Below are 25,390 nucleotides of genomic sequence, written 5' to 3' on the forward strand. Positions count from 1 at the left end.
TTTAGTTGTATCTAAGAAAGAAGATTGTAAAGATACCAATTTCGTTAGAATTTAAATACGAGTCAGAAAGTTCTTAATTGCGCGAATTATTAGTGGAAGGTACAAATAGTTTTATTGTCAGTCACGCCTATCGTGGTTCAAAAAACGTTCAAAATTTGTGATATGAACTGTTTTCAGAGTTTGTGAATCAAATATGGAAATGTAAAATGATCCTAGCTAAATTCAATTTCAGTAATTCAAGTTAAGTTATCAAATTTTCACATTCAATACTTGCCTTAGTTTCAAGCGGAACACGACTGGATTCCATTCTCCAGTTCTAATTTTCCGTCATTTGTGTCGTTTGGTAATTCATCTAGTTCGTAGTTTACTACTGGTTTCTGCGATCAGTTGCTTTTGGAGTGATTATACATTTTTTTGGATTTACGGAGGTGTAAAAATTTTAGAGGTGAAGCGGACGCTTGAGAGATTAGCACCTACTAAAAGCCAACCCCGGTATCTCCAGCCCCAGCACCGCAGAACCATCATTTAGGTATGATATCACTTCACGGGGTGAGTTTGCCTTTAGCTGCTTCTCATCCTTTGAGATCTCCTCTTCAGTTCCTTCACCATCTCGTTCTGTATTTTTATAATTGTAGGGGAAACCATAAATGGACTTTCCTTCGAGTTCAAGATCTCTGTAACTATATTCTCTGGGCTGATGTTCCCTACTATCGTTTGATCCAAGTCGCTCCCTCCGGTGTGTCACTGCATACAGAGCAATTCCGCGAATTATCCAGCTCGTGAGGAACTGGGTAATGTGGTAATTGGTCTCTCCATGTTTCCGATCAAGCCATACCTTACTGTTAGAAAAGTTCATCCACCAACCCTTAGAAGACTCCTCCCATTCTCATTTCTAGAGATCATGCAATTGTAACCTTAGGGCATTCCTACGTTCTATGTGGTCATACGTTTTCCATCGTATAGCGCACTCGTTTCATCCACCTGAATGTCAACTGGGATCCTGCCCGCCACCACCAGTACTGCCTTATCTGCCAGCAGTCTAAAAGCGCTACAAACCTTCAGAGACTTCAGCCTCAAACCGAATTCACCTGCTGCTTTCTGTGAGAGCAGCACAGTTGGCGCGTAGAGCATAATAGATCCCACCATCGCCACCAAAAACAGTATTCTAAAATGTTTCCGCCTGCGAAAAAATTCTCTCTTTTGTGGCGCAAGCAGCTTTTTGACGTGCATAATCTAGGTCTTCCTAAAGCTCAGTTTAACGTCAATTATCGCCTCCACGTATTCTTATTGACGCCACACCTTCACAGGGTTTTTCTTTCTACTGTTGGTTATTAAGACTGCTTACATTTTCCCATCCGCCAGAGTCAACCTAGCCTCTACATCCTCTGGCTACTTTTCTGCAACCACTGCAGTCAGGCCATCGGAAAAGCCATACTGGGAAAAGAGTATTTCTTTTTTAGGGATGCCTCGAAGGTGTTGACGAAAAATTCGGACCTCTTCGCTCTCATATTCAGAGCACTGTTAGGGATGTCATTCAAACCAGGACTTTCTTATCACGAATCCTACCGCATATTTCCCACAACTCCTCGGTAACTAGACGTATCAGGCATTCGTTGATGTGGCCCACCGTTTGCTTTCCGCTATTTTGGTAATGAGTGGATTTCATTGTTCTAATAGAATCGCATGGAGCCGTCACCCATTGGGTGATCTGGGTCACTTGTTCTATGGTCCTACCATTCAGTGATATTTCGAAAGCTACCGCCCTCCTCTTTTCGGAACTCGATTTGCCCTTGATCTCCTCATAGATTGCTTGACCATCACTGTGAGTGTAGCCCCCACTAACTGCCCAAGCAATTCTTCTGACTAAACTTGCGATAACATATGTCAGGCCCATTGTAGATCCAAGGTCCCTTTCTCTGAATGTGTACATTCCAAAGTTTGCGAATACATATCTAGCTCCGTGAATGATTCAACCAGAAAACGTTCTGTCAAAACCGTTGTCCGGCTGTCCCATTCAAGACCCGAGCATTTAAATCCCCTGCTATGATTTTTGGCCCATGTCCGGTCGCGCCCAGAATAAGAGCGCTAAGCATTTGATCGTACTCTTCAAGGTGAACGCCGGGGGGAACATAGCAGCTGTATATGTGAAAGCCTTCCACTTTCGCTTTGATGAAACTTTTCTGCGGATGCTCTATTCTTTATTGGAAGGCTTGTTCTACGAAAGGCTATAGTACTAGTTTGCCCATTTTATCCCTGATCAATTCCATCAATTTATCGCGGCTAGTTTGCGAGAGTAGGTCCTGCACTGCTTACCGCCTGCCGTGTACCTATAGTTCGCACCGGTCGACACTCATTGTTTATGGGGTTCTCCGCTCCGCATCTCCTGCATTGCTTCAACCTGTCACCCGCACTGACTTCGTAATATGAGCGAAGCCAAGGATTCTAAAGCGTGCCCCTAAGCCTAAGCCTATAAGTGTCCTAAGAAGACACATAAACCGGCGTATTCTTACTCTGTTGCAGTCCTTGTGAAGTCCATTAAGGCTGATCTTATTTTCCAGAACCGCGCGCACCTTCTCGTTTGTAGCAACATCATCTGTATCGAAGCTATAGAGATCCCCTGCCTTCTCCTATCCCCCTTTTCCTGTTCCGCTTTTCCAGGTTTCCATATCCTCCTCCCGATTGGTCGCTGCATCTTACTTCGCTCTAACAGTTAGGTGTCATAATTTCCACATTTCGGTACCGTACCGTGCTTTTCCCTTGGGAAGGGTGAAGATCTACGAAGAATCGAGTTTTTTTTCCGAACGGGTGTGTCCGTGGAAAAGGTTCTACTCCTTCGCTTGCGCTTGTAATATTTTTGCCACAGTAGCTAAGATTCCCATTACTGAATCACTGCGGTCGTTCGCCCATAGCCTCATCTTTTTTTATTGCTGTGTATCCCCCCCCCCCCTGGTTTTTGTGCCTTTCTACCTGGCCTTCTCTTAAATATTACCTTCCCCCCGTTTTAAGAACAAGTGATACAAATTGTACTAAAAGATTATGGGTGAAGACACCCTTTTTTCCCGCTTTCGGAATAAATCCATAGAGCCGCTTCCATACCAAGGCTAGTTGACCTTTACCGGACTTAAGAGAGATTTTAAGATAATTTCTAGGTCCCTTTCCGGATGATTTCAGTGGTGAAAAGTGCTGGTTCATTCCTGTTGGTTCCGCAGGCGCTGCTGAAGAACATTCTCGCCCCTCGGTAGTTTAAACGGAGTTTAAGGTAACGCTTTGATGGCATCCCGGCGGAAGTTTACAAACTGGTGTTCCGCCAACGGCCAGAATTGCTGCTCGAAGCGTTCAACGCGTGCTTGAAGGAGGGCATTTTTCCTTCTCGCTGGAAAGTGGCCAGACTCGCGTTGATCCGTAAGGGTAAAGGAGATCCGGAGCTCCCGTCTGCATACCGACCGCTGTGTATGCTTGACACGGCCGGAAAAGTGCTCGAGAAGCTCATCAGGGGTAGACTCGCTGAAGCGATCCGTGCTGCCGGGGACTTATCCGCAAGGCAGTTCGGGTTTAGAACAGGGAAATCTACAGTGGATGCTGTTATGGAGGTCGTAGATGCGTTTAATCGAGCCGGGGCACACAGCCGCCGATCTCGACGGATAGTGCTCCTCATAACGCTTGATGTCAGAAATGCCTTCAATTCCGTAAGATGGACAGATATGCTGGGCACACTAGAGAACTCCTTTCACGTGCCAAGCTATCTCTTGCGGATATTGAGGGATTATCTGAAAGACCGCTCCCTGTTCTATGAGACGCTAGAGGGCCAGAGGAGGATGGAAATCACGTCGGGAGTAGCGCAGGGATCCATCCTAGGGCCGGACCTCTGGAACGCTTCCTACGATAGTCTGCTGAGACTCGATATGCCTGAAAAGTCGCGCCTGGTCGGTTATGCAGACGACGTTGCGGCACTTGTTGCCGGACGCACTGTTGAGCGCAAAGCAGACTTGGCATATTGATGCGACGGGTAAGCGGATGGATGACTGCTCACGGTTTCAACCTTGCGCTGGAAAAAACCGAAGTAGTCATCCTGACCAGAAGAAGAATCCCGACCTTGCGTCCCATATCGATCGGCGAGTTGACTATAGAGTCAAAACCAACGGTTAAATACCTTGGTTTAATGCTCGACTCGAAGATGAGCTTCTTCGAGCAAATCAAAGCAGCAGCGGACAGGGCTGCAGCAGGAGTCGCGGCCTTGAGTCGGCTAATGGCGAATGTCGGCGGCCCTATATCAACTAGGAGACGTCTCCTCATGGGAGCAACGCAGTCCGTCCTTCTCTATGGTGCGGAGGTATGGGCTGATGCCCTTGACAAGGAGGTGCATCGTAAACGCCTCGCTCAAGTGCAGAGGCGGGGAGCTTTGCGAGTGGCGTCTGCTTATCGCACTGTCTCCGAACCGGCTGTGATGGTGATTGCGGGAGTGATCCCCGTTGCCCTCCTTGCCAAGGAGCGCAAAGCTATCTATCGCCGTAAGGGCGAAAACATAAGAGAAGTGGTTGCCCGAGAGGAACGTCAACGCACCCTTAACGAGTGGCAACTTTCTTGGCAAAATGAGCCAAGGGGCAAGTGGACTGCGCGGCTCATCGACAAATTAGACCCGTGGCTGAACAGAAAGCACGGTGAGATTGATTACTTCCTTACCCAACTTCTAAGTGGGCATGGAGGTTTTCAGTCTTACCTGCACAGGGTTGGGAAGGCGCGATCTCCTGACTGTGTGTTCTGCAATAGAGTGGCGGATGACGCTGAACACACCTTTTTCTCTTGCGAGAGGTGGGACGGCCTCCGCCAGCAGCTTTATGCAGACACAGGGGAGCTCTCTCCAGACAACATTGTCAGAGAGATGCTGAAGAGCGCTGGCAGCTGGAATCGTATTGCGCATTATGTTCGGGCTCTTCTTACTACGAAGAAGATTGAACTCGACCGGCGGAGGGATCGGACGGTAAGGGGTTCCCTGAACTAACAACTCCCTTCCTCCCCTCCCCTCCCGTTGGTGAAAGGAATTCCCTGACTTGATGGCTTCCAAAGCCGGGAGAGCGGGAGGGCTAGCCCGAAGTAATGTGTCAAACGGTTCCAGGCTAGTTCTCTGATGACAGGGAGGTGTTTAGTTGGTAGTCCGCCAGCGTGCTGTTGCGGGAGTCCAACACTCTGTGCGTAAACGCATTCACCTACCCTACTCCCAAAAAAAAAAAAAAAAGGTAACGCTTTTGACTTTAACCGTCCTCACTTTGCACCCCTGAACGATCTTGCCTTCCTTTTTGGCAAGTTCTATGGTTCTCTTTGCTTTGCAGATATGAGTGCATTCACAGTTTTCTTTACAAAATGAATTGCTCTGTTCAGTTGACAGTCGTTGGGATTTCGGCTTACTGTAAGCTACGCGTGGGTTTTCAGTGCTTCGTTTCCTTCTTTCTTCAGAAGTTGACAAAGTTCTGCCCTACAAGACTGTCGCGACTTGATGGTGACTTTTGACAATGTAAACCAGCTCGAAAAAATCGACCTTAAAACGGCGGTAGAGGCAGTTTTGGATGATACCAAGGGAAAGAGATGTGGGGAGAAGGCTAGCGGAGCTAAGAAGTAAGTCCAGCTCCGCAAAGGAAGCTGCTAAGCCAGAAGGCAAAGAAAGGGCTCTAAGAAAAAGAAGGGTTGTGAAGCTGTCCGAACATTTGCTACTAAGACGGTTTATAGGGAGAAGGTCATGAAGGGCAGCAGGAGTTTCTCAGTATGCTGCTCAACAGCGATGCATTATCTAAGACCATCGCTGAAATAAGTAGCAGGGTCGCCTTAGAGAACAATGTTCTAGAATGGCTATAAAATGACCCTGCATAATGGCAAAACGGAGTGGCTAAAAGCTGCCAATGGCGGTCAAATAGTACATAATGCAGCGGTTTCGCTTATGACTAGTGGACAGTACGTTATCCCTGTTGCAGCTGGCATATCAGCGGTTCTGGTTGTGGTGAGAAGAGAGAAATAAGGCGGCATCGTCTAAGAAAGTGACGCAAGTACTGATGCCGGAGGCGGCTTCCCCATAACAGTCAAGGTTTACACAATGAGTCCGGTATATGTTAAGCTGAGGAGATGTTTGTAAAGACATTCAGCTATCGGACTAGATCGCACAAAATGCTCTCTGTAGGTTTCTGATGCCTAGGCTTTGATCACAGGATCGCTGACTACAAGACAAAAGATTACTTACTCTCGTTGCTCGCAAAGTGGCCTTATTACTTCATCCTGGAGTAACGAGGTGCACGCAGGAACTGTCTGTTCTGGGAACTTCTGGCCAGGAAGATTCTCGGGTCGATGGTTTGCCCTATTTACACCGCTAGGGTGATTAGGGGTAATACCCGCCACTGAAAGCGATGTCGGCCAAGGCAGCCTTTGTAATTAATGAAGCGGGGGCCCATCCACAAAGTGTTGTCAGTAGATGTTGACCAACTTAAGCAGGGTTTATTGTGTTATAAGGAGATGTTAAAGCAGTCGAAGGAAAAAGACTGGACGTATGTCGTCGATGGACATTGTGATGACTCTTGGGGAAGGATTTACTAGATGTGCAAAGTCAAGCAAAGTCACAACATTGACGGCTTTAAGGGGAACGTATGGGCGTGCGCCCGCGGCTGATCAAGCTCAGAAAGTGTTTGACTAAATTGCTCTGTATCTGGAAATGTGTGATGAGATGTGAGTGGTATCTATTATAATTTGATCCATATATATGGGACCCTTACTTGCGTGCACTAGCTATGGGTCTCCTTTGTTGTGTAAGTTTTGCCATGACGGTTTCGACCGACGCCTTCTATGTTTTATTGGGTGTCCTGCGTGCCAAGACTTGCAGGGTCGTTGCTGAAAACGGATTTAAATAATAATGATCAGGTGGAGGAGTTAGAACTTACGGTAAAAATATTACTAGATAAGAGTGTTACATCTAAATGGCAGATTAGATGCCTTCCAGCAACGGAGGAAGTACCTCCGCGCTGCTTCATTTGAGGCGCGAATGGGCATAGTGGCCGTGGTGGACAGTGTCCAGTTCCTTGTGTTTTGTGTTAGTGTTGTCTTGTAATGTCTTATATGTTGCGTTCCATGCAGCGAACTAGTGAAAATGTTTCGTTGTGCCATCCCCACATACTCAAGGAAGGTGGTCAGGCTGAAGGCTACAAGGACTTATCTGCATCGAGCCTTGTTACGAAGCAGAGGTTACCTGTTGCCATAGAACCGGGATGGTCCTCTAAGAGCATATTCCCTGGAGAATTCCTAGGGGATGAGTTCATGGCCCGGTTTTATAGTGGTTTTGGTTGCGCCCCTTCGGTTTCCCAGGAGACATTATTTCACAAGGCACAATCGTATTGTGCCCCTTGGCGTTCTTTCCCACATTATTTATTATCATTATTTGTATTAAGGAATAAATAAAAGTGAATTGTTGTCTGAGAACTGGAGATCACATTATTTTTTGATGGTCAGAACTGATTTACGTCATACGCACAAGCTGAATTTATGAATTAATTATTAGTGGCAATTAAATTAACTTTTTTATATAGAAACGGCAAAAAAAGTTATTTAAAAATGACCTTTTTACTCTGATATCGGAGCGTATATAGACGGTAATTAGCTTAATAGCTCGGGTGTAATTAACAATCAAGTGGAGGATATACTTTATAAGGCAGAGTATCATCAAAAGTCGACTCAAAACTACACCATTGGCGGATCGGTGCATTTCTTTAGTTGAATTTGAATCTAATAAGAAAACGCTTTCCAAGAAAGATATTAAGTTTGAATCTAAATATTTCTCAACGCTTTCAGAATCGGGTAAATTTTTAATAAAAGGTGAAAATAAATTCGTTGTTGCTCCAATCCGAACTTAAAAAATCTAGAAAATTAGTGATATTAATATGCTGAAATCACGATTGGTAACTCAAATGTTTGAAATTTATAAATTCAGGAAGTGTTATGTGTTGTGTGACACATCGTTCCCGTCGTTGAGTTTTTGGACCTCTGTTCTCATTTTGGCTAGGTTCCAGGACCACGCCACACCCAGGGTTTTGAGCCAGCACTATTTCAATTGTACATCATCCTCAACGCATATCGACACTTCACTCCCTTTTCAGCCTGGCAATTAAGGGACTGTAGCCCTAACCTATTCCGCAGTGACCTCCGTCGCGCAGTCCATCAGCACATAGGATAGCCGAAAGCCTATGACAACAAAGTCTTCGGTAATTTCCTGCTCCTGACGAGTGAATATTCTTTCCGGCAAATTATCGGCAGCATGACCAGGGCTGAGTAAAAGACGGGTGACGCATTACAAGGTTTTAACACAGTGCTCTTCACTGACAGATCAAATATGGTCTGCAGACTTAGTGCGTGGGTTTTCTCGAATAAGTAGCTGAGTCATACGTTCTTCCGGGATACACCGGTGCATTCCAAGTGAAGGTACTGGCAATGCTGAAAGCTGTCAATGGCTGGGACCAGCCTCAAAGGCAACTTCATCATTCTGACCTACAGCCAAGCACCATTAAAGCTCTGTACTCGAAGTGGCATCCTTGACGCTACTGAGGCTGAAAAAAGAAATAAGCGGACCTACGAACTGGGCGCTCTTGACAACTGTGGAGGGTGAAATCTGTTCGCACTGTTCAACAACCGCTGCTTTCAGATGGGAAAGGCCCACTACCTGCACCAAACCGAGGAGAATTTGGCCCTCTTATAGCAGACCCGATCGCGAGGGATTTTGTACGAAATTACCCTGGTTCGCACTCAGCATACCCTACAGTTTGCATTAGCGGAGAGGAGACTGCGGACACTTTAGAGCTTTCAATTTGGTTGATTGGTGGCGAAGATGCTTGCTGGGACTGACTATTTCCTGCAGTTTGTGGCATCAAAACAGCTTCCTACAGCATTCAAAGGACCCCTTGGATGTGCAATTTGTTTGTGCCCCTAACTATTTATCCCTTTCCCTACAGTTGTTGATCAAGATCACATTGACTTTTGCACTGCTAGGACAAGATCGACCTTTACTATATTTTCATGACGCCAGTTGTGTTATTGGCATGGTGCAGTATGCCTGCAGTTTGCTTCGTGACGACAACTGAAAAATAACCTGCGCTTCTTCGGCCAGAAAAGAATTAGAACCACATGTACAAAATATCCCACAGAATAGGAACCAGCAATGAACTCTGTGATAGTCCTTAGGCGGTTCATTCATATCCTACAAAAAGACCTATTGATTAGTCTAGCAATTAACTAAGGACGTCTATTTTGCTTAACGAACTTATAATGAAACCGCCTATTTGCTGGTTGCATAGCTGAAATATATTTTTAACAATCAACATAAGGCAGTCTTCCTCCCATACTAAACGAGTTTACCAAAGGATTAGGCGGAGATTAAATGAGTTGCAGCAAGATTGCCGGAGATTCTGAAGTGACCTTTAATAGGATATACAGAGGAATACCATTACAAGTCACTGAGCTATTTTCTGTAAAAATCACTTCAAATGAACCTCCAGAGCGTTCGCCTAGGACAGGTCTAAGGACCAAGCCCTCGAATTTCAAATTATCTACCTTAGCTCCCAAAACAGCGCGACGTCTGCATTACTGGAACTGGTTGGATAACGGGATTTTAGTTTCTTGGCTCCTTAAAAATTACTCTATCTTTCATTGCGACAGAGACTACGGTGTACTATTTAAGTTAACTGGCGGAGGTGCCCTGATAAGTTAAAGATGAAGTCTCATTTCCATACTGGAACCATATTGTCTCGCTTCTTTGCCTCCCTACGATTCTCTCACCGTAGGAATCATTCAGCCAAAACCCATGTATTATACCTTTATCATATACTGTACATATTTTCCCTGCCTCAGCCGCCTCTCCTGTCCTCTCCAAACTTTCAGCACATTGCTTTTACCAATCCTCTCGTGTCTCTTCTTACGTTCCTCTTGACGCCCATAATCGTACTCTCGCGTTAGTGGGTCAGATCAACATGCTTGTCAAAGTTTAACTTTCATGAGTCGAATTTCGGAGGCCTGAATTCAGCCATGATAACAATCAGTTGGGGTCCTCTCTTCTCACCTGCGACCAAGCACTCAACACTTTCTATAGTGTTCTCTCCGATCTTCCTCCTTATTACATCCGCTTCTTCTCTAAGTCCCTGTGTTCTTACCCAATCTGGTTCACCACTAAGGACCGCAAAAACTACCACTAGGACAAATTTTACTATTTTCTGGAAACCATGCTGATTTCGGCTTTTTCAAAACTCCGTGCTTTCCACTGAAATCTCTTACTTACTTTTCTTCCTTTCTGGACTCAAGAAAGGAATAGTAAAGTAACCAGTGCAGCGTTGCTACTGCCGGAATCCCGCCCAGGCTTCCCCTTCTTTTGTCAAATTTGTTGGCTCCTCTGCTAACTACCCCCAACTAACTTGTAATTCCCTTCGCTACTACTTTTTCTCAGTCTATATTCCCTCTTCTTCTCTCCTATCCTGCCATTCCCCCATTTACCCCTGACCTATCCGGGGACCCCATTGGCAACCTTGACGCAAATGTTGGCCCTGGTCGCGACGATTTTCCAAACCACTTTTCGGTTGAAATTGAGCAGTTTATTTCCCTTCCGTCGAAGTTGCTGAAATTTTCAACAACAATCTCGATGTGCACCATTTTCCTAGGGGGGGGGGAAAGAGGTTCTCACCATCACCATTCACAAAAGTGCGATCACACTCTTGCTGAGAACTACCATCTTATTTCACTCTTTCTCATTCTACTCCAAAACCGTAAAGAAATATGTCAGCGAAAGAGAAGCACGGCTCTGTTAAAAGTAGGTCCACTGCCTTTAACTTGTTCGAATTCACCAACTTTGTGCTGAAAAATCTAAATTCGCAAGAGATTTCCTCTACTTTAGATACAATGATGAAACCTTCGACATTGTAAATTATAGGGTTACTCAACTCAAACTCACCGCTCTCAGCGCTGTCATATCAAACATAGCATAGCTTGGCTCCAACGGATGCTGCCGCTGCTGTTTTGATAGCCACACATCTCTTCTCTTCTTTTCACTCTTCTTCAATCTCCACCCCTTCCATACTTATCCCCGCTTACTCTGTGCTGGTGACCATAACCTGTTTGCCGCTATATCATCACCTAAATCAAACTCACAGTCTGGTTCACTGATGCGCTGCTGACGGGCTCAAATCCTCATCCAATTCCTTTAAGCACTTGATAGATATTCCTTATCGTATCAGAACTCCACTTCGACACCCGTTATCTTGACTTCACCAATCGGGCTGCCAGATTATTGAGTTTTACTCTTCTCCTCTGATTTTGACTCCTTCCAACCTTCCTCCTATCTCGTTAGAAGTATCCTTGAGTACTCCCCCGTTATCTATTTACCATCCTATAATTGTGATTGTCTCGCCCTAGAAAAGATGCAACGTAAATTTACCCGTTCCCTCTTTTTCAAAAAAAACTTCCCCATGAAGACTAACCCCTCCTCCTCCGCTTTCGTAACCTTTGCTTCCTGCATAGGTTAAAATGTTTGCTTCTCCGCCTGAGTACAATATATAATTGGAGTTTACTCTGTTTACTGTCCATTTAAGCATATAAATAAATAGGAAGAAGGTTGTCAGTTTAAAGCAACGCTTTTTAAACATCCACGATTATGGAAAAAAAGAATGGGTGAACAGCTGATGTGATGGCGATTGTTAGGTGCCGAAACAGTGCGGAAATGTAAGATGGCGACACTTAAACATATTTTGTGTTGTACTTATCGCATCGGGTCATACTATACGGCGATTTGAAGGCGACAATCTGGGCTACATGTGCCTCTTTGACAGTTTTATGATCATAGGTTTCAGTCTCAAGTTATAGCGCGTCAAAGATTGAGTCCACCAAGCAAGAAATTCGTCATATTTTACGTTTTTACTACCTGAGAGGTAAAAATGCAACGAAGGCGGCCGAAAAAATCGATTTCGTTCTGGTGTAGTAGATGTCGAAAATACACTCCGTACTGGTAGACCAATCGTCGTAGAAACCGATAAAATCGTCGAAATCATGCAAGTAGACCGGTATGTGAGCATTCGCTCGATTGGCCAGGAACTGGGTAAGGACCATAAAACCGTTTGGAACCATTTGCAGAAGATTCGATTTCAAAAAAAGCTGGATGTTTGGGTGCCACACGAGTTGACGGAAAAAAATCTCTTGGGCCGAATCAACGCTTGCGATGCACTGCTGAAACAGAACGAATTTGACCCCTTTTTGAAACGGATGGTGACTGGTGATGAAAAGTGGATCACGTACGAAAATCTCAAGCGAAAAACATCATGGTCGAAGCGCGGCGAGCCGGCCCAAACCATCGCCAAGCCGGGATTGACGGCCAGGAAGGTTTTGCTGTGTGTTTGGTGGGATTGGAAGGGAGTCATCTACTATGAGCTGCTCAACTGTGGCCAGACCCTCAATTCGGTCCTCTACTGTGAGCAACTCGACCGTTTGAAGCAGGCGATTGACCAGAAGCGGCCAGGATTGGTCAATAGGAATGGTGTTCTGTTCCACCAGGACAACGCTTGGCCTCACACATCTTTGATGACCCGCTAGAAGCTACGGGAGCTCAGATGGGATGTCTTATCGTCCGGACCTGGCACCAAGTCATTATCATTTCTTCAAACGCTCTTGGTGCTACTAAGTTCGCCTCAAAAGAGGCTTGCGAAAACTGGCTGTCTGAGTATTTTGCAAATAAGGAGGGGGGCCGGGGGTTTCATAAGGGGGGGATAATGAAGTTGTCTTCTAAATGACAACAAGTTTGCCAACAAAACAGCGCATATTTGACTTAAATCAGATAATTCTAAGTATGTTAAATAAAGCGTTCATATTCGACCATAAATACGACATTACTTTTTCCCCAACCTAATATAATACTTAGATTGCTAAGTTTCGCTGAAAAACCCGGTTGGGGGCATCTCTTGAGGGAAATTTGGATATAACCAATCGCTCGGAAAGATTCCTTTGTCATGAAGTGGATAAAGAGTATATTGTCACATAGCGATTTCCCAAAGTTGTGTATTGGGACCCTTTGAAGGAAAGGATGCACGGTGGTGTGCTGGATATTTGCAGTTGAAAGGAAACAATGGTGTGCGATTTTGAAGAAGGAAACCAAACCTGACAGAGGTGGTCCTTATCAGTAATTCTACCAAAGGCAATACCCCGAATTTCTGTGTTAATCGTTTAAAACAGATAATTAAGTATGTACTAGTGTTAACTGGTACCATGCCGAGTTTGAAGGGACGTTTAGAATATGTCCGGGAGGAAGCAGCAAATTCTAGCTAATTCAATTTTGGCGAGGATGATGCCTACCATCAGGAGGACGAGGTGTAATTAAACATAGCTCGTGGGAAGCGTTGTCAACTAGAAAACAGCGAATTTTGGTAAAATATTTGATTGCGCTATAACTGTGCAGGGCCTATAAGACACCATTGGGTGAGGCGGTTTTCATTATGGTGGGGGCCTTCCATTTAAATCCTCTCCAAAGTGAAATGCAATATTTTCACGAAAGAAGGAGAGCCTAACCATCCTGTATGACTGCGGACTGCCGGAAAGTTATAAGAAAGGAATTGTACAGAAGATAGGAGCAAAGATGGAATAACTCTGTTTCGTTGCCCTGAGTGAAAGCATCCTTGTGATTACAAGTGAATTATTTTTCCAATTTATTGCCTAATTAGCGCCACGTTTTTCATTTAAGATTTACTTTAGGTTTAGCTTTTTTTCCAATTAATAAAAATAACAAATTTTCTAATTACAGCAATTTGAGTGGAATACAAGGGAAACTTAAAGAATGTATTTTACATTTTTGATCTTTATTACTATCCTCCTCGTCCTGGACTTTCTAGTTAAAAGGAGACGTTATGGTTTGACTTCCAACTATCGAGGTCCGAAAATCTATCCAATATTTGGAACTACCGAAATACTCAAAAGGAGAGAAGTGGAAGGTATATGTATATCCTCGTCTTATTATAAAAGAAAAAAATATCCCAAACACTGGGACCGCTATTAATTTTGCATGTCCCCTTTTTTGGTTTTTCAGACTACTTAGAAACTTTCCGGGGCTTCAGTGTGAAATATGGGCCAATATATCGTATGTGGATGGCTCACGAATTAGTCATTTTCGTAGAAGATCCTGCAATTTTAGAGACACTTCTGTCCAGCCCCAAGTACGCTCACAAACATTCACTATATGGGATGATCAAATTCTGGCTGAGAGATGGATTGCTTTTAAGCACAGGACAAAAGTGGCAGTCCCGACGGAAAATAACTACAGCCGCATTTCATTTTAAAATCCTTGAAGGATTTGTGGATATTTTCGATCATAACAGTCACATTTTGGCGAAGAAATTCGAAAAGCATTTAGACGGGAATGCGTTTGATGTCTACTGGGACCTTAGTTTAGCAGCTTTAGATATCATTTGTGGTGAGATCCTTTTGTTGGTTGTGACCTTTTCGAAGTAACTTTTTGTTTTACATATCATTAACAGAAACAGCGATGGGCACAAGAATCAATGCGCAGACAAGTGCTGACAGTGAATATGTTCGAGCTATCGAAGAGTAAGTTCGTCCTGGTGATTAAGTACCTGCTACTAACGACCTTTTGTCAATCCTGCAGAATATCTTTTAAAGATTTCTCAATCCGAGCCTAGTCCCTCCCTATTGGTAATTATGTAATTTATATTCCGCTAAAACTTTTCTGACCCCTTGCATCTATAATTTTTACGGATCTGATCTAGTCTATCTGAATTTCTGTTGTAACCCAGGCGCAGCCACCAATGGGAGAAAGGATGTTACTTTTTTGAATATAGTATGACCATGGTAAACGGCCCTTGATTTGGATATTATTGTGGGCGAGAAGTCTGCTGTTAGTACCCTTGACTAAGCGGTAAGAGCATACTACCTGCTCGTCATAAAGCGCCGCGTTAAACTTGGCTTTGCTTGTGAACCAAAAAGTCCTTTCGCAATTGTCAAGGTACAAGCCGGAAATTGTTGAAAATAACTATGCGAGTTTTCTGGAACCAGCTATACAAAGGTGACACACCCTACTCAAGTGCTCTTGGGGTGACCCACCCATCGCTCATCTTGGATGAGTGGATTACAATGCATGGCGAAACAACAATGGAATTGTTACCCTGGTAGGTTTCCCACCCGACATCTCCTTCCTATCCTATATTTCCTTGGCTTCTTGCTGCGCACATAAACAAGTATGTTTGCCAAATTTAAAGTTGATGTGTCAATTTTGACGTTTGACTTTCTCCAGGGATCGGTCATCTACACCCATCGTGAGTAGTTTACCTTTGCCCTCCACCTTCTCAAGATTCTCCACAACCTCGTATGGAGATCATTTTCAGCAATTAGGATGAACATAAGATCCCCCTTCTCTAGTGCTAACGCTTTGGGAAGAAACACTCCCACCGGCGGTGGCGGTGGTATATCATCCCTGTGGGTGGCGGTGGTATATCATCCCTATCACATGTCGGCAACTTCGTTCCTGCCTAGCAATTTAAGTCGATAGTCCTAGGCCATTCGCAGTGTCCTCCATCACGCAGTCCATCAGTATATGACCTAGTCGAAAGCCAATGCCGGGGAACACGACCTACGCACTGTTTCTCTTACACATCTGCCTGACGACAAGGTCTTCAATAATTTCCTGCTCTCCAGGTGTGAATATTTGCTCTAGAAACGAAATAGCTAATGTCGGGTTTCCTTACTGCCACCTTCATCTCCGACCGGCAGGTATTTCCCCCTTGGATTCAGATTTGGGTTTTTTGGAAGCATTCACCTCATGTGGCCAATCTCCGCTGCTCCGATAATGAAAGCTTGAGTCTATATTGGAGCTGTCCTGAGGTATCAGTGTGGCTCCGTTTAAGTACAGTCAGTTATCCCTAACCGCAAATTATTAAATGAGAACGATTCGCATGACTTCCTGGATTGGCGGGGGCTGTTTTTTGACTCCCAGGTCTAGATCCGAAGCGTTTTGTTAATAGTAGGGTCATCTCGTACAATGTGTATCTATCACCACCCACAAATGGTCATGGTAAATGAGATGTTTGGCCCCTGGGGAACCAAATATCACCCTAGAAGAGAAGTCCCACCCAAATATCACCCCAGAGAGAGACCGGCTGGCTTCCAGGTAGCTACATCCCGCCTCAGCCTGCCTCCATTGCCTTTTCTACCATTTGACCACGTTTACTACCGGTAACTGCCTGTGCACCGACTTACTTCTTTGCTCGAAACCTTGGAGTCTTCAATTAGCAATGTGCCACTCCCATACAGCACCAATGTTAGTACAGAATAGTCTCAAGGTGATTTTGGTGTTGCATCGAGTGATATCCACTTCGGTAGCACCGTCGGCAGAACCACGCTCCCTAGATATACAAATTGATCAACGCCTTCGATACTCTCCCCATTAATGCAGATAGGAAGAGTACGGTGCCGCATCCGACTGAAAACTTTGGTATTGTTGCTGTCTATCTTCGGCCCGACCTTACTTGCTTCACGACGAATATCGTTTTTCGAACTCTTAACGATCCTCTCCATTTTTCACTCTCTAGGAAAAGTCAGGGATTTACAAGATTTTCTATAAGAGGATAAGGGGAATTAGCAGATCTGCAGAGACTAGAGGAGTAGTGATGAGCTTCACTGTAAGTGATACGGTTACGAACGATGGTGAAGTATTCCGTCTACCTCTTCAGCTGCTCTTTATCGTGAATAATGAGTCCAACGTTAATGTCTCTTACAGGAACATTAACAAATTTGCTATCACATGCAAGTTCTTCTCTAATGCGTTATACGATTCTGAAATCATTGCGATTTAGAGTAGTTTTAACTTCCCTAACCAGCGCAATTATAAATGCCCTTTTTTCACCGCACATACTACATTGAACTTCCCGGCACGGTTTTGGAATTCGAGTACATCACGCTCGCCATTGTTCGCTGGAATTAAAAGAGTCGCCAAAACTTAAGTTCGCCGATCCACTTTCACGTTTCTGTCGCTAATTAGAACTGACGACCTGCGTACTAACCAAAAAGAGCATTTTTGATATCGCCTCAATGTTCATCGATGCGGATGCAATACGCAAGCGTTGATGTCTTTCAAGGCCAATGTGATCAGGGGCAACCTAGAAATCTGCTCCTGATAGCAAAGTAGCAAATGTGATTGCCCGTACGATGTTGGTCAATTGAAACCCAACTACTACCAATGGCTAGGCAGTTAAGGCCGCAGAAACCCACAAACATTCCACGAAGAGCGTGCCTTCCCATCACATATCCTTGCTATTCAAATCACCTACCCACCTGGACTGCATATAGTTGTTCGTAGAAACCAATCAAAGAGAAAACTTTTCAGGCAACCAACGTTCACTTCAGGTCAATGGAGGTCTGCTGAGCTTGACCTACCAGCACACTGCGACGATTGACGGCATCATGAGGCCAGGAGGAGAGATTCTGTAGGTTACAAATGAATTTTACAGCCGTGACGATGGACAGAATATAGACAATTTTTACGGATATGACGATAGACATAATGTGAATTGTTACGAACGTGACGACAGGTCCAGATCCGATAACTTATATGGACACGACGACAAATCCGGATTCGACTACATGTATATGTACGACGATGCGCCTTATGGATGCCAGGTACGGTAGCGTAATATAATGTCAGTGGCCCGTGTCTACACTATCAATGCATCCTGGAATCTGGTTTTTGCTGGTTCACCAATATCTTTGCCGATCAAACAATTTCTCTTCCGCGTGGAAGCTTTGACACGCTCAACCCTACAGCGGGATTTCGGCTGCATGTATACTTGTATTCATACCCTATTCGGAGACAGAGCAACAGATTTGCACTGAGTCAATCTGTCGGACGAATCGAGTGGACCTCCTTACGTGAGGCTCTTCGCCAGCAGTTAAGAATTCTTTAGATGACTGGGATATCCTTAAACTAATGCGGGACCGAACCCTGGGTCCATCCGAAAACTTCGACAGTTACTATAATGGTGTGCGTTCGCTAGCCAATAGGCTAGAAAATTCCTTAACGGAAGATAAATTGGCACCTCCTGGGCTGAATCCCGACGTTCAACGGCAACCTCGCCACTTTCAGGCTAGTACGGTTCGTGAGCTACGTTATTTTAGTGCAGCCGAGCGAAGTTTTATAAGAACAGGCTCTCTCTCCAATTACATAAAGGTGCATCACAGGAAATCGATATTGTGACTTGAATTTGCTCTGCTGGAATTGTCGGCAGATTAGATATTTATTCCAAGACTGTTGAAATATACTACTCGTAAGACCGTATGTCCAAACTGTTGAGTTCCAGAGCCCAGCCCCAGTCATCAGGGTGTTCTTGCATTGGACACAGATGACTGCGAAGCCATTTCGACAACGTCTTCCACAGCAACTCCGAAAATGACCGCGTTGAAGTGCGATTCGACAATTTGAATATGACTTATCCGGATTTGATCCCACCACGTATTATTTCTAGAAAACCGATGCTTTTCGTTCTGAGGCCGTTGCATGTGAGACTGCAACAAAACTAAGCGGCCCAGGAACGGATCTTCGGAGTTGCAGAGGTGGCGAAGCAGAAACCTGAGCGCTCTACACTTCGCTTACGTTGTTTCTACTACTCTGCTGTTCTTACAAGTCGGCCCAGCAATGATATTCGTCCGTATGCGGATGTCAGAGTCTTGGGTGAGCGTCTCTCAAGACTGACTGATACCGGAGCCACCGTAAGTTGTTTGGCTTCAGATTTCGCCCAGAAAATTATTAACGACGGTCGGTACAAGTGGGAGAGATGGCGCATCGATCGTAGGATAGCCAACGGGACTAACCACTCGACAGTCCGTAGAGTATCGGCTGCCATCACGTTTCGCGATCGGACGGAATCGATGTCATTCCTCCTTATCCCGTCCTTAACACACAATTTATACCTTGGTGCTAATTTTGTGTGAAAGTTTGAACTAGCACAGGACTTATTTGCACCTTCTGCATGTTCACTAGAAAATATCGAGAACGTCAACCAACAACAATTGACGACACACCAGCCATCAATGCTTTCATCGGTAGTTTTCCGTTTTTCGGGTCGGAGGGCTTAGGATGTACAACTTTAACGACACACGTCATCGATGTCGAAAAAAAATAATCCAATCAAACAGAGACACTTCTCAGTCTCTTCCGCCATTGAAAAGCTTCTCTATGAAGAGATTGAGCCGGTTCTGGCTTCGGAGTCATCGAGAAATTGCAAAGCGCCTGGTCTTCGCCAATTACCCTTGTGGTGAAACCTGGAAAAGTGCGGCTTTGTCTTTATGCACATAAAGTGAACAGTGTCACCGTGAAGTGTGCTTATGCTTTACCTCTTATCGAAGGGATTTTCAGTCGCCTCCCAAAGACTAGATTTATTATGAGTCTAGATCTGCAGAATGCGTTCTGGGAAATTCCATTGTATGAGGCATCCAAGGATAAGGCTACCTTCACAGTTCCAGGGCGACCACTCTATCAGCTCATGACCATGTTGTTTGGGCTCTGCATTGCACCTCAAAAAAGCGGCTAATGGACACAGCCATCCCTGCCCACTCGCGCCATCAAGTTTTTATATATCTAGATGACTTGCTATTCATCACAGAGTCTTTCGACCAACCCTTGCTGCTCTTGAGCGAAATAGCTCACCGTATGAGACGCAATGGCCTGACATTTAACATCTGGAAGAACAAAATTGTTATGAAGGAGGATCGATACTTGGGGCACATCATCGGTAATAGACGATTTGTACCAATCCCGACAAAGTGCGCAGCTGAGCCAGGAGGAACAAAGATCAGGGATGTGATCGGTCGTGGATCCTCCATTTTGATCACGGCACCAGGGTCCGAAGATTTACCGCTCCACGCCCGCGGTCGGGTCGTCTTTTTTTACTCTCCCTTCCAGTTTTAGCTTGCGTGTGGTTATATTGTTAAGTGCGCGCAAATCTTTGCGTTTGTTCTGAGTATATTTCAGGATCCAGTGCGGACTCACACACCGGCAAAGACACGTGAATTTTTGCATAATGGCATGTGGGGAATCGAAGTGTTCAGAGGACCCCCAGATCCCCGAGCCTGCCTAGCGCAGAGGCATGGAAGCACAGGTTGCCGGAACACTTCGATAGAGCTTCAGTATTTGCGGACGGACCTTCACGGTAAATTTAGCCACTTTTTTAGGATTTTTGGGATAGCTCTTCCCTCTAGGTCGTCCTCGATTACTTAGGATGGTTGTCTAACAATCGACAACGGGACAGATTATTACAAAACCTCCACTATAACGGAAATCTGCGTTGGTCCATCACTGTATAATTGCAGTAAACCTTAACGTGAATCGAAACCTTTTAATCAAGATCCTGTCAGAAACCAGCTCCCAAGTGAAGAGAGTGCATCTTTCGATAGCCGTCAGTAGCAATCCAACACCAAACTGGCGTCTGCTGCCACTTGGCTTGCCAGAAAACAAAAGAGCATTGCCGCGAAAGAGGGATGAGTACTCTCCAGGCTCTAACCAAGTCACTTCGTTTAGGCCTAGAATGCCATTTTTAGATAACCATAGTTCTCGCTCGAGTTAGAAAAACGAGCAGAGAATACTTTGATTGTATCGTTAAACCTCAACTCACGGGGTGCACACGATCGTGGTAAAGCGGTCACTTAATTGCATATCATTGGAGGCGAAAAGTCTGCTGTGAGCACCCTTGCTTAAACGGGGAGGCGAGCTAGTTCGTCATAATCCGTGATGTTACCTATGAGAGGAGGGTGCTGAGGAATTTACACACTAAACAACGACAAAAAACACCTAGATCGGATGGCATTTCCAGCGAAGCGCTGAAAGTTGTTTTCTGGAGAGAACCCAAGTTGATGTTCTGGCCAAGGAAGGATTCAGGTTGGTGAAACTATAACCCTCCGAGTTGATTCGGAACTCCACAGACAAAGGGGTAGCTAGAACGTTTCAGATTTGCCAATCTCGCGGTGCTGTTTCCAGTAGACATCGTTTGCTGATGAGTGCGGTTCAATCAGCACTTCTTTAAGGTTTTGAAAATTGCACCACTGAGGAGATATACCACGACTAGCGCAAGTATAACAGTATTATTCTGATCACTGTCCGTGCTACCGAGGGGAGGTCTATACACCTCAGATAATGCGAGAAAAATAAGGGAACTGATGCTAGTGAAGGGAGAGCCCGAAGTCTCAACACTTGGCAGCAATCCTGAGAAACAAAATCTATTGGAGGTGGACCACGAATTTCATCAAAGACATGCGGCCCTGGTGCAAACGAAAGCATAGAGAAGTAGAGTATTACCTAACCCAGCTTATCAGTCTTGCACTGCATTTATTGCAAGGAGGTGGATGAAGCTTGACACACCTGTTTCTTTTACAGAAGGTGGGAGTGTTATTGCCATTACCTATCGGCAAAAGGGTGACCCCAGGTCATGGTGGCGAACGGGGACACATGGAGGAGAGTAGCTTGCTACACTCAAGATATTTCTAAGGCGCAAAACAGGGAAATGCGTAAGAGAGATGCAGGACAACTGAACCCCACTGACTGGAGTGGTCTGCAGGACCAAGACCAAGTTTGGAGTAAGCTGCTGGTCTATCAATTTTAGACTTAACTACAAATAGAAGACAATATCTAACCTCTTAGGACCAAGACGTTGGCCTTGCCCTTTTGCCTACGTTCCCCATCTTTCTTAATCCAGTTTGGAATACACGGAGTTTGATTTATTTTTTTATTTCTTGTAGGCTGACTAATATTATAACAAAACGTGTTGTCAACGTCTGGTACTGGAATGATACGATAATGGGTATATTAGCTCCCAAAATGAAGGAGCGCCAGGATCACCTTGTTAAAATCCTTCATGGTTTTTCTGAAGGTGTCATACTTGAGCGCCGGAAAGCATTATTGAAGGACCAAAAGGAAAGAGACAGTAAGTGTTCATATTGATTACAATTTCTTCTTTATAAAATATTAAATGTTTAGCTGCATCCATAACCGAAGATGGCATTACCACGAAAAGGAAAGTTGCTCTTCTTGATGTTCTTCTGCAATCAACAATTGATGGAAAACAGCTTACAAATGCTGATATTCGGGAAGAAGTGGACACATTTATGTTTGGAGGACAAGACACTTGTGCGTCCGCAGTGTCCTTTGCACTCTATTGCTTATCGCGTCATCCAGAAGTGCAGAGCCGAGCATTCCAAGAAATATGTGAAGTCATAGGAACTGATAAAAATAAGCCGGTGACTTACAAGGATTTACAAAATTTGAAATATATGGAATGTGTTATCAAAGAAACGTTGCGAATGTACCCAAGTGGACCAATAATAGGAAGGAGAACGCTGGAAGATTCAAAAATTGGTATTCTATCCGTAATTATTCGAAAATTGTTCATTCCTTAACGCGGGTTTGTGTATTTCAGGTGAATATTCAATACCAGCTAATACAAACATTATTCTGCCTATTTACTTCACGTTTCGGAATCCTACGTCATTTCCTGAGCCCGATAAGTTCAACCCGGATAGATTTATGGAAGATTCCGCAGGAAAAATCAACCCTTATGCTTTTATTCCATTTAGTGCTGGACCTCGTCAGTGTGTTGGACAAAAGTTCGCAATGTTGGAAATGAAGAGCTTGCTTTCAACTATGTTAAGATATTATGAGTTGTTACCCATGGGGCCTGATCCCATACCAGTCATAAACATAGTCTTAAGATCGTCGAATGGTGTCCATATTGGAATAAGGGAGAGAAAACTTTAAATGTGTTTTAGCTGTTAATATTGTGATAATTTGTTATAAATACAAAGTTTTGGAAAACATATTTATTGCATCATTAGTTTGAACTCGAAATATAGTCAGAAGTGGTCATAATCAAACGGCTCTCCCATGCGACTGCCTCATGTTGCGCCCTTGTATTGGATGTCCTGTTGGGAGTGACCAAAATTACCATCCGGATAGACTATGGTCTGCCAAGTGGGCAAAGCTTTTCCAAAACCAATATAACAATTTGAAAACTTTGAGCTGGATGCTTCAGGCATGAAACGTTTTGTGTATTTCTTTTGTAAGAATATTGGAAGCATAGTTGCCCCGTTTGTAACCCAGTGTATGGGCGGGTGCGCGGTGCTCTGTATACAGTGCGGTCGCCTTGCAACCATAATAAAAGTGTTGCTAGTGTTATGACTTGGTGAAGTAATGAAAATCTAAAAAAGACCTAAAGAACTACCAACGATGAATAAAAAATGTCAAATGGTGGCAGACAGAAAGTGCCGCAAAAATAGCACTGGCCCGGTTACAAGGAAATGGTGTCGTAGTAGGAAGAAGCGTTCGAGGAGGATGGAAGGCGAAGTTTGACACAGTCTAGGCCTCGGACGGTAATGTTCAAAATAAGCCGGCTGATGAAGATTAACATATTTCACTGAAGAGACAAAATGCAAGTCTCCCTCACAAGTTAGAAGAAGCACTTAACAGAAACAAATCCTTTGAAGATTTATTCCGGGGACAACTGAATCATTAAAGGCAGCAATCAAAAATACGTTCGGTAGATCAACACCACAGCGACAACATTACGACTTCCGCAGATGGAGCGATGGAAGAAACAAGTGTCAACTTAGGCGAACATTTCTCATTAGCCACCAGCAGCAACTGATAAGCGTCAATAACCAAGTGGAATTGAAACACTAAAATTCCCGCAATCCTCGTTGTTGAACCCGCGGAGATTTTCAGAGGAACACAAAACTTGTAGTTAGCCACCTTCGGCACCTTCTTCACGATGGAACAATTCTTCTCAATTAAAGCGTTCTACTTCACTGTGGTCCTCTTCGAAAGGGTCTTAAATAAGCAAATATTGCAGTGCAAAAACTGCAAATATGACGGCATATAAGGGCCAGGTGAGTGCCCCAAGATGCAGAACGAAACTCTCAACTGCGTAAACAGCGGGAAAAGCGGCCACCCCGCTAACTACCGCAAGGGCCCTAGTTTCACTAAACTTATGGCGAGGAGAGACGGCCAAGAACGGACCCCTAGATCCCACAACACCCCGAGCCCCGTATTCCAACCTCGTGTGGTAGCCACACCCTCATTCACTCCGCTGTTCCTGTAATTCGCCGATGCCTTATACACCGATAATCCAACACCACAAGCCACACAAGTCTCAAGTAATCAATCTCAGATATCCGTCAGTTGGCCGAACATTCGCGTTAATTCACTCAAATGTTCAATACAATTATCAATCTGAAGACGTCCAACCATAAACGTTAGGATCATTAAGTTGAATATCACCCGGGCTCATAGACACGAATTAGAATTGTTCCTCGGCGAATACAATTCACAAATAATGCTCTTGTGTGAAACCAGGTTGCACTACTATTACCAACCCACTTTTCCTAATTTCATCCTTTTCCACATAGACGGACACCCGCCAAATTAAACATCTACATACCCTGCCGGAGGTACCGCCGTACTGGTCTACGACAAATTCCTTGTGACACAACTTTTCCTCCGCAAATTTGGCAAATTGTGGCCCTTTATCTTAGCGGTCGATTTCAATGTCATGCACGCCTCCTGATTGGATAGCTTTATAAACGATAATGGTACATCATTGGCTGACAACACACCCCCCACTTTAGTCTTTAGCCTTTACCTTTAATGCAAGAAATTGCCGTTCAAACATTGACCACTTCTTGATAAGTAGCAAAATCAACCTAAATCACAATCTAAATACCTTCCCTTTTCTTTGAAACTTTTCCTGGCATCAACGACCACAATCATCATCATCAACGGCGCAACAACCGGTATCCGGTCTAGGCCTGCCTTAATAAGGAACTCCAGACATCCCGGTTTTGCGCCGAGGTCCACCAATTCGATATCCCTAAAAGCTGTCTGGCATCCTGGCAAACACCATCGCTCCATCTTAGGCAGGGTCTGCCTCGTCTTCTTTTTCTACCATAGATATTGCCCTTATAGACTTTCCGGGTGGGATCATCCTCATCCATACGGATTAAGTGACCCGCCCACCGTAACCTATTGAGCCGGATTTTATCCACAACCGGACGGTCATGGTATCGCTCACAGATTTAGTCATTGTGTAGGCTACGGAATCGTCCATCCTCATGTAGGGGGCCAAAAATTCTTCGGAGGATTCTTCTCTCGAACGCGGCCAAGAGTTCGCAATTTTTCTTGCTAAGAACCCAAGTTTCCGAGGAATACATGAGGACTGGCAAGATCATAGTGTTGTACAGTAAGAGCTTTGACCCTATGGTGAGACGTTTCGAGCGGAACAGTCTTTGTAAGCTGAAATAGGCTCTGTTGGCTGACAACAACCGTGCGCGGATTTCATCATCGTAGTTGTTATCG

General features: G+C 44.6%; 1 protein-coding gene across 5 annotated transcripts; it reads left to right on the top strand.

Moving 5' to 3' along the window:
• LOC119654430 (cytochrome P450 4d2-like) lies at nucleotides 1–22,859 on the top strand. Of its 5 annotated transcripts, XM_038059826.1 has the most exons (8): nucleotides 7,786–7,925; nucleotides 12,514–12,522; nucleotides 13,793–13,979; nucleotides 14,075–14,458; nucleotides 14,523–14,592; nucleotides 21,784–21,968; nucleotides 22,022–22,399; nucleotides 22,461–22,859. In XM_038059826.1, exons 3-8 carry the CDS (start codon nucleotides 13,826–13,828, stop codon nucleotides 22,796–22,798), a joined length of 1,509 nt encoding a protein of 502 aa, XP_037915754.1. In that variant the 5' UTR covers nucleotides 7,786–7,925; nucleotides 12,514–12,522; nucleotides 13,793–13,825; the 3' UTR covers nucleotides 22,799–22,859. The 5 variants fall into 5 exon arrangements, with proteins under 5 accessions (XP_037915756.1, XP_037915753.1, XP_037915752.1 ...); XM_038059828.1 differs by lacking the exons at nucleotides 7,786–7,925; nucleotides 12,514–12,522 and adding an exon at nucleotides 1–99; XM_038059825.1 differs by lacking the exon at nucleotides 12,514–12,522 and having other exon boundaries at nucleotides 7,673–7,827.
• Nucleotides 22,860–25,390: the final 2,531 nt, after the last annotated feature.

This window comes from Hermetia illucens, chromosome 4, assembly GCF_905115235.1.
Source record: "Hermetia illucens chromosome 4, iHerIll2.2.curated.20191125, whole genome shotgun sequence".
NCBI classification, from domain to species: domain Eukaryota; kingdom Metazoa; phylum Arthropoda; class Insecta; order Diptera; family Stratiomyidae; genus Hermetia; species Hermetia illucens.

Coding starts and splice junctions, on each gene's coding strand:
- LOC119654430 (XM_038059828.1), top strand. CDS start 13,826: ATGTATTTTACATTTTTGATCTTTATTACTATCCTCCTCGTCCTGGAC. Junction 14,459..14,522: donor AGCTTTAGATATCATTTGTG/GTGAGATCCTTT, acceptor TATCATTAACAG/AAACAGCGATGGGCACAAGA. Junction 14,593..21,783: donor TATGTTCGAGCTATCGAAGA/GTAAGTTCGTCC, acceptor TATTTCTTGTAG/GCTGACTAATATTATAACAA.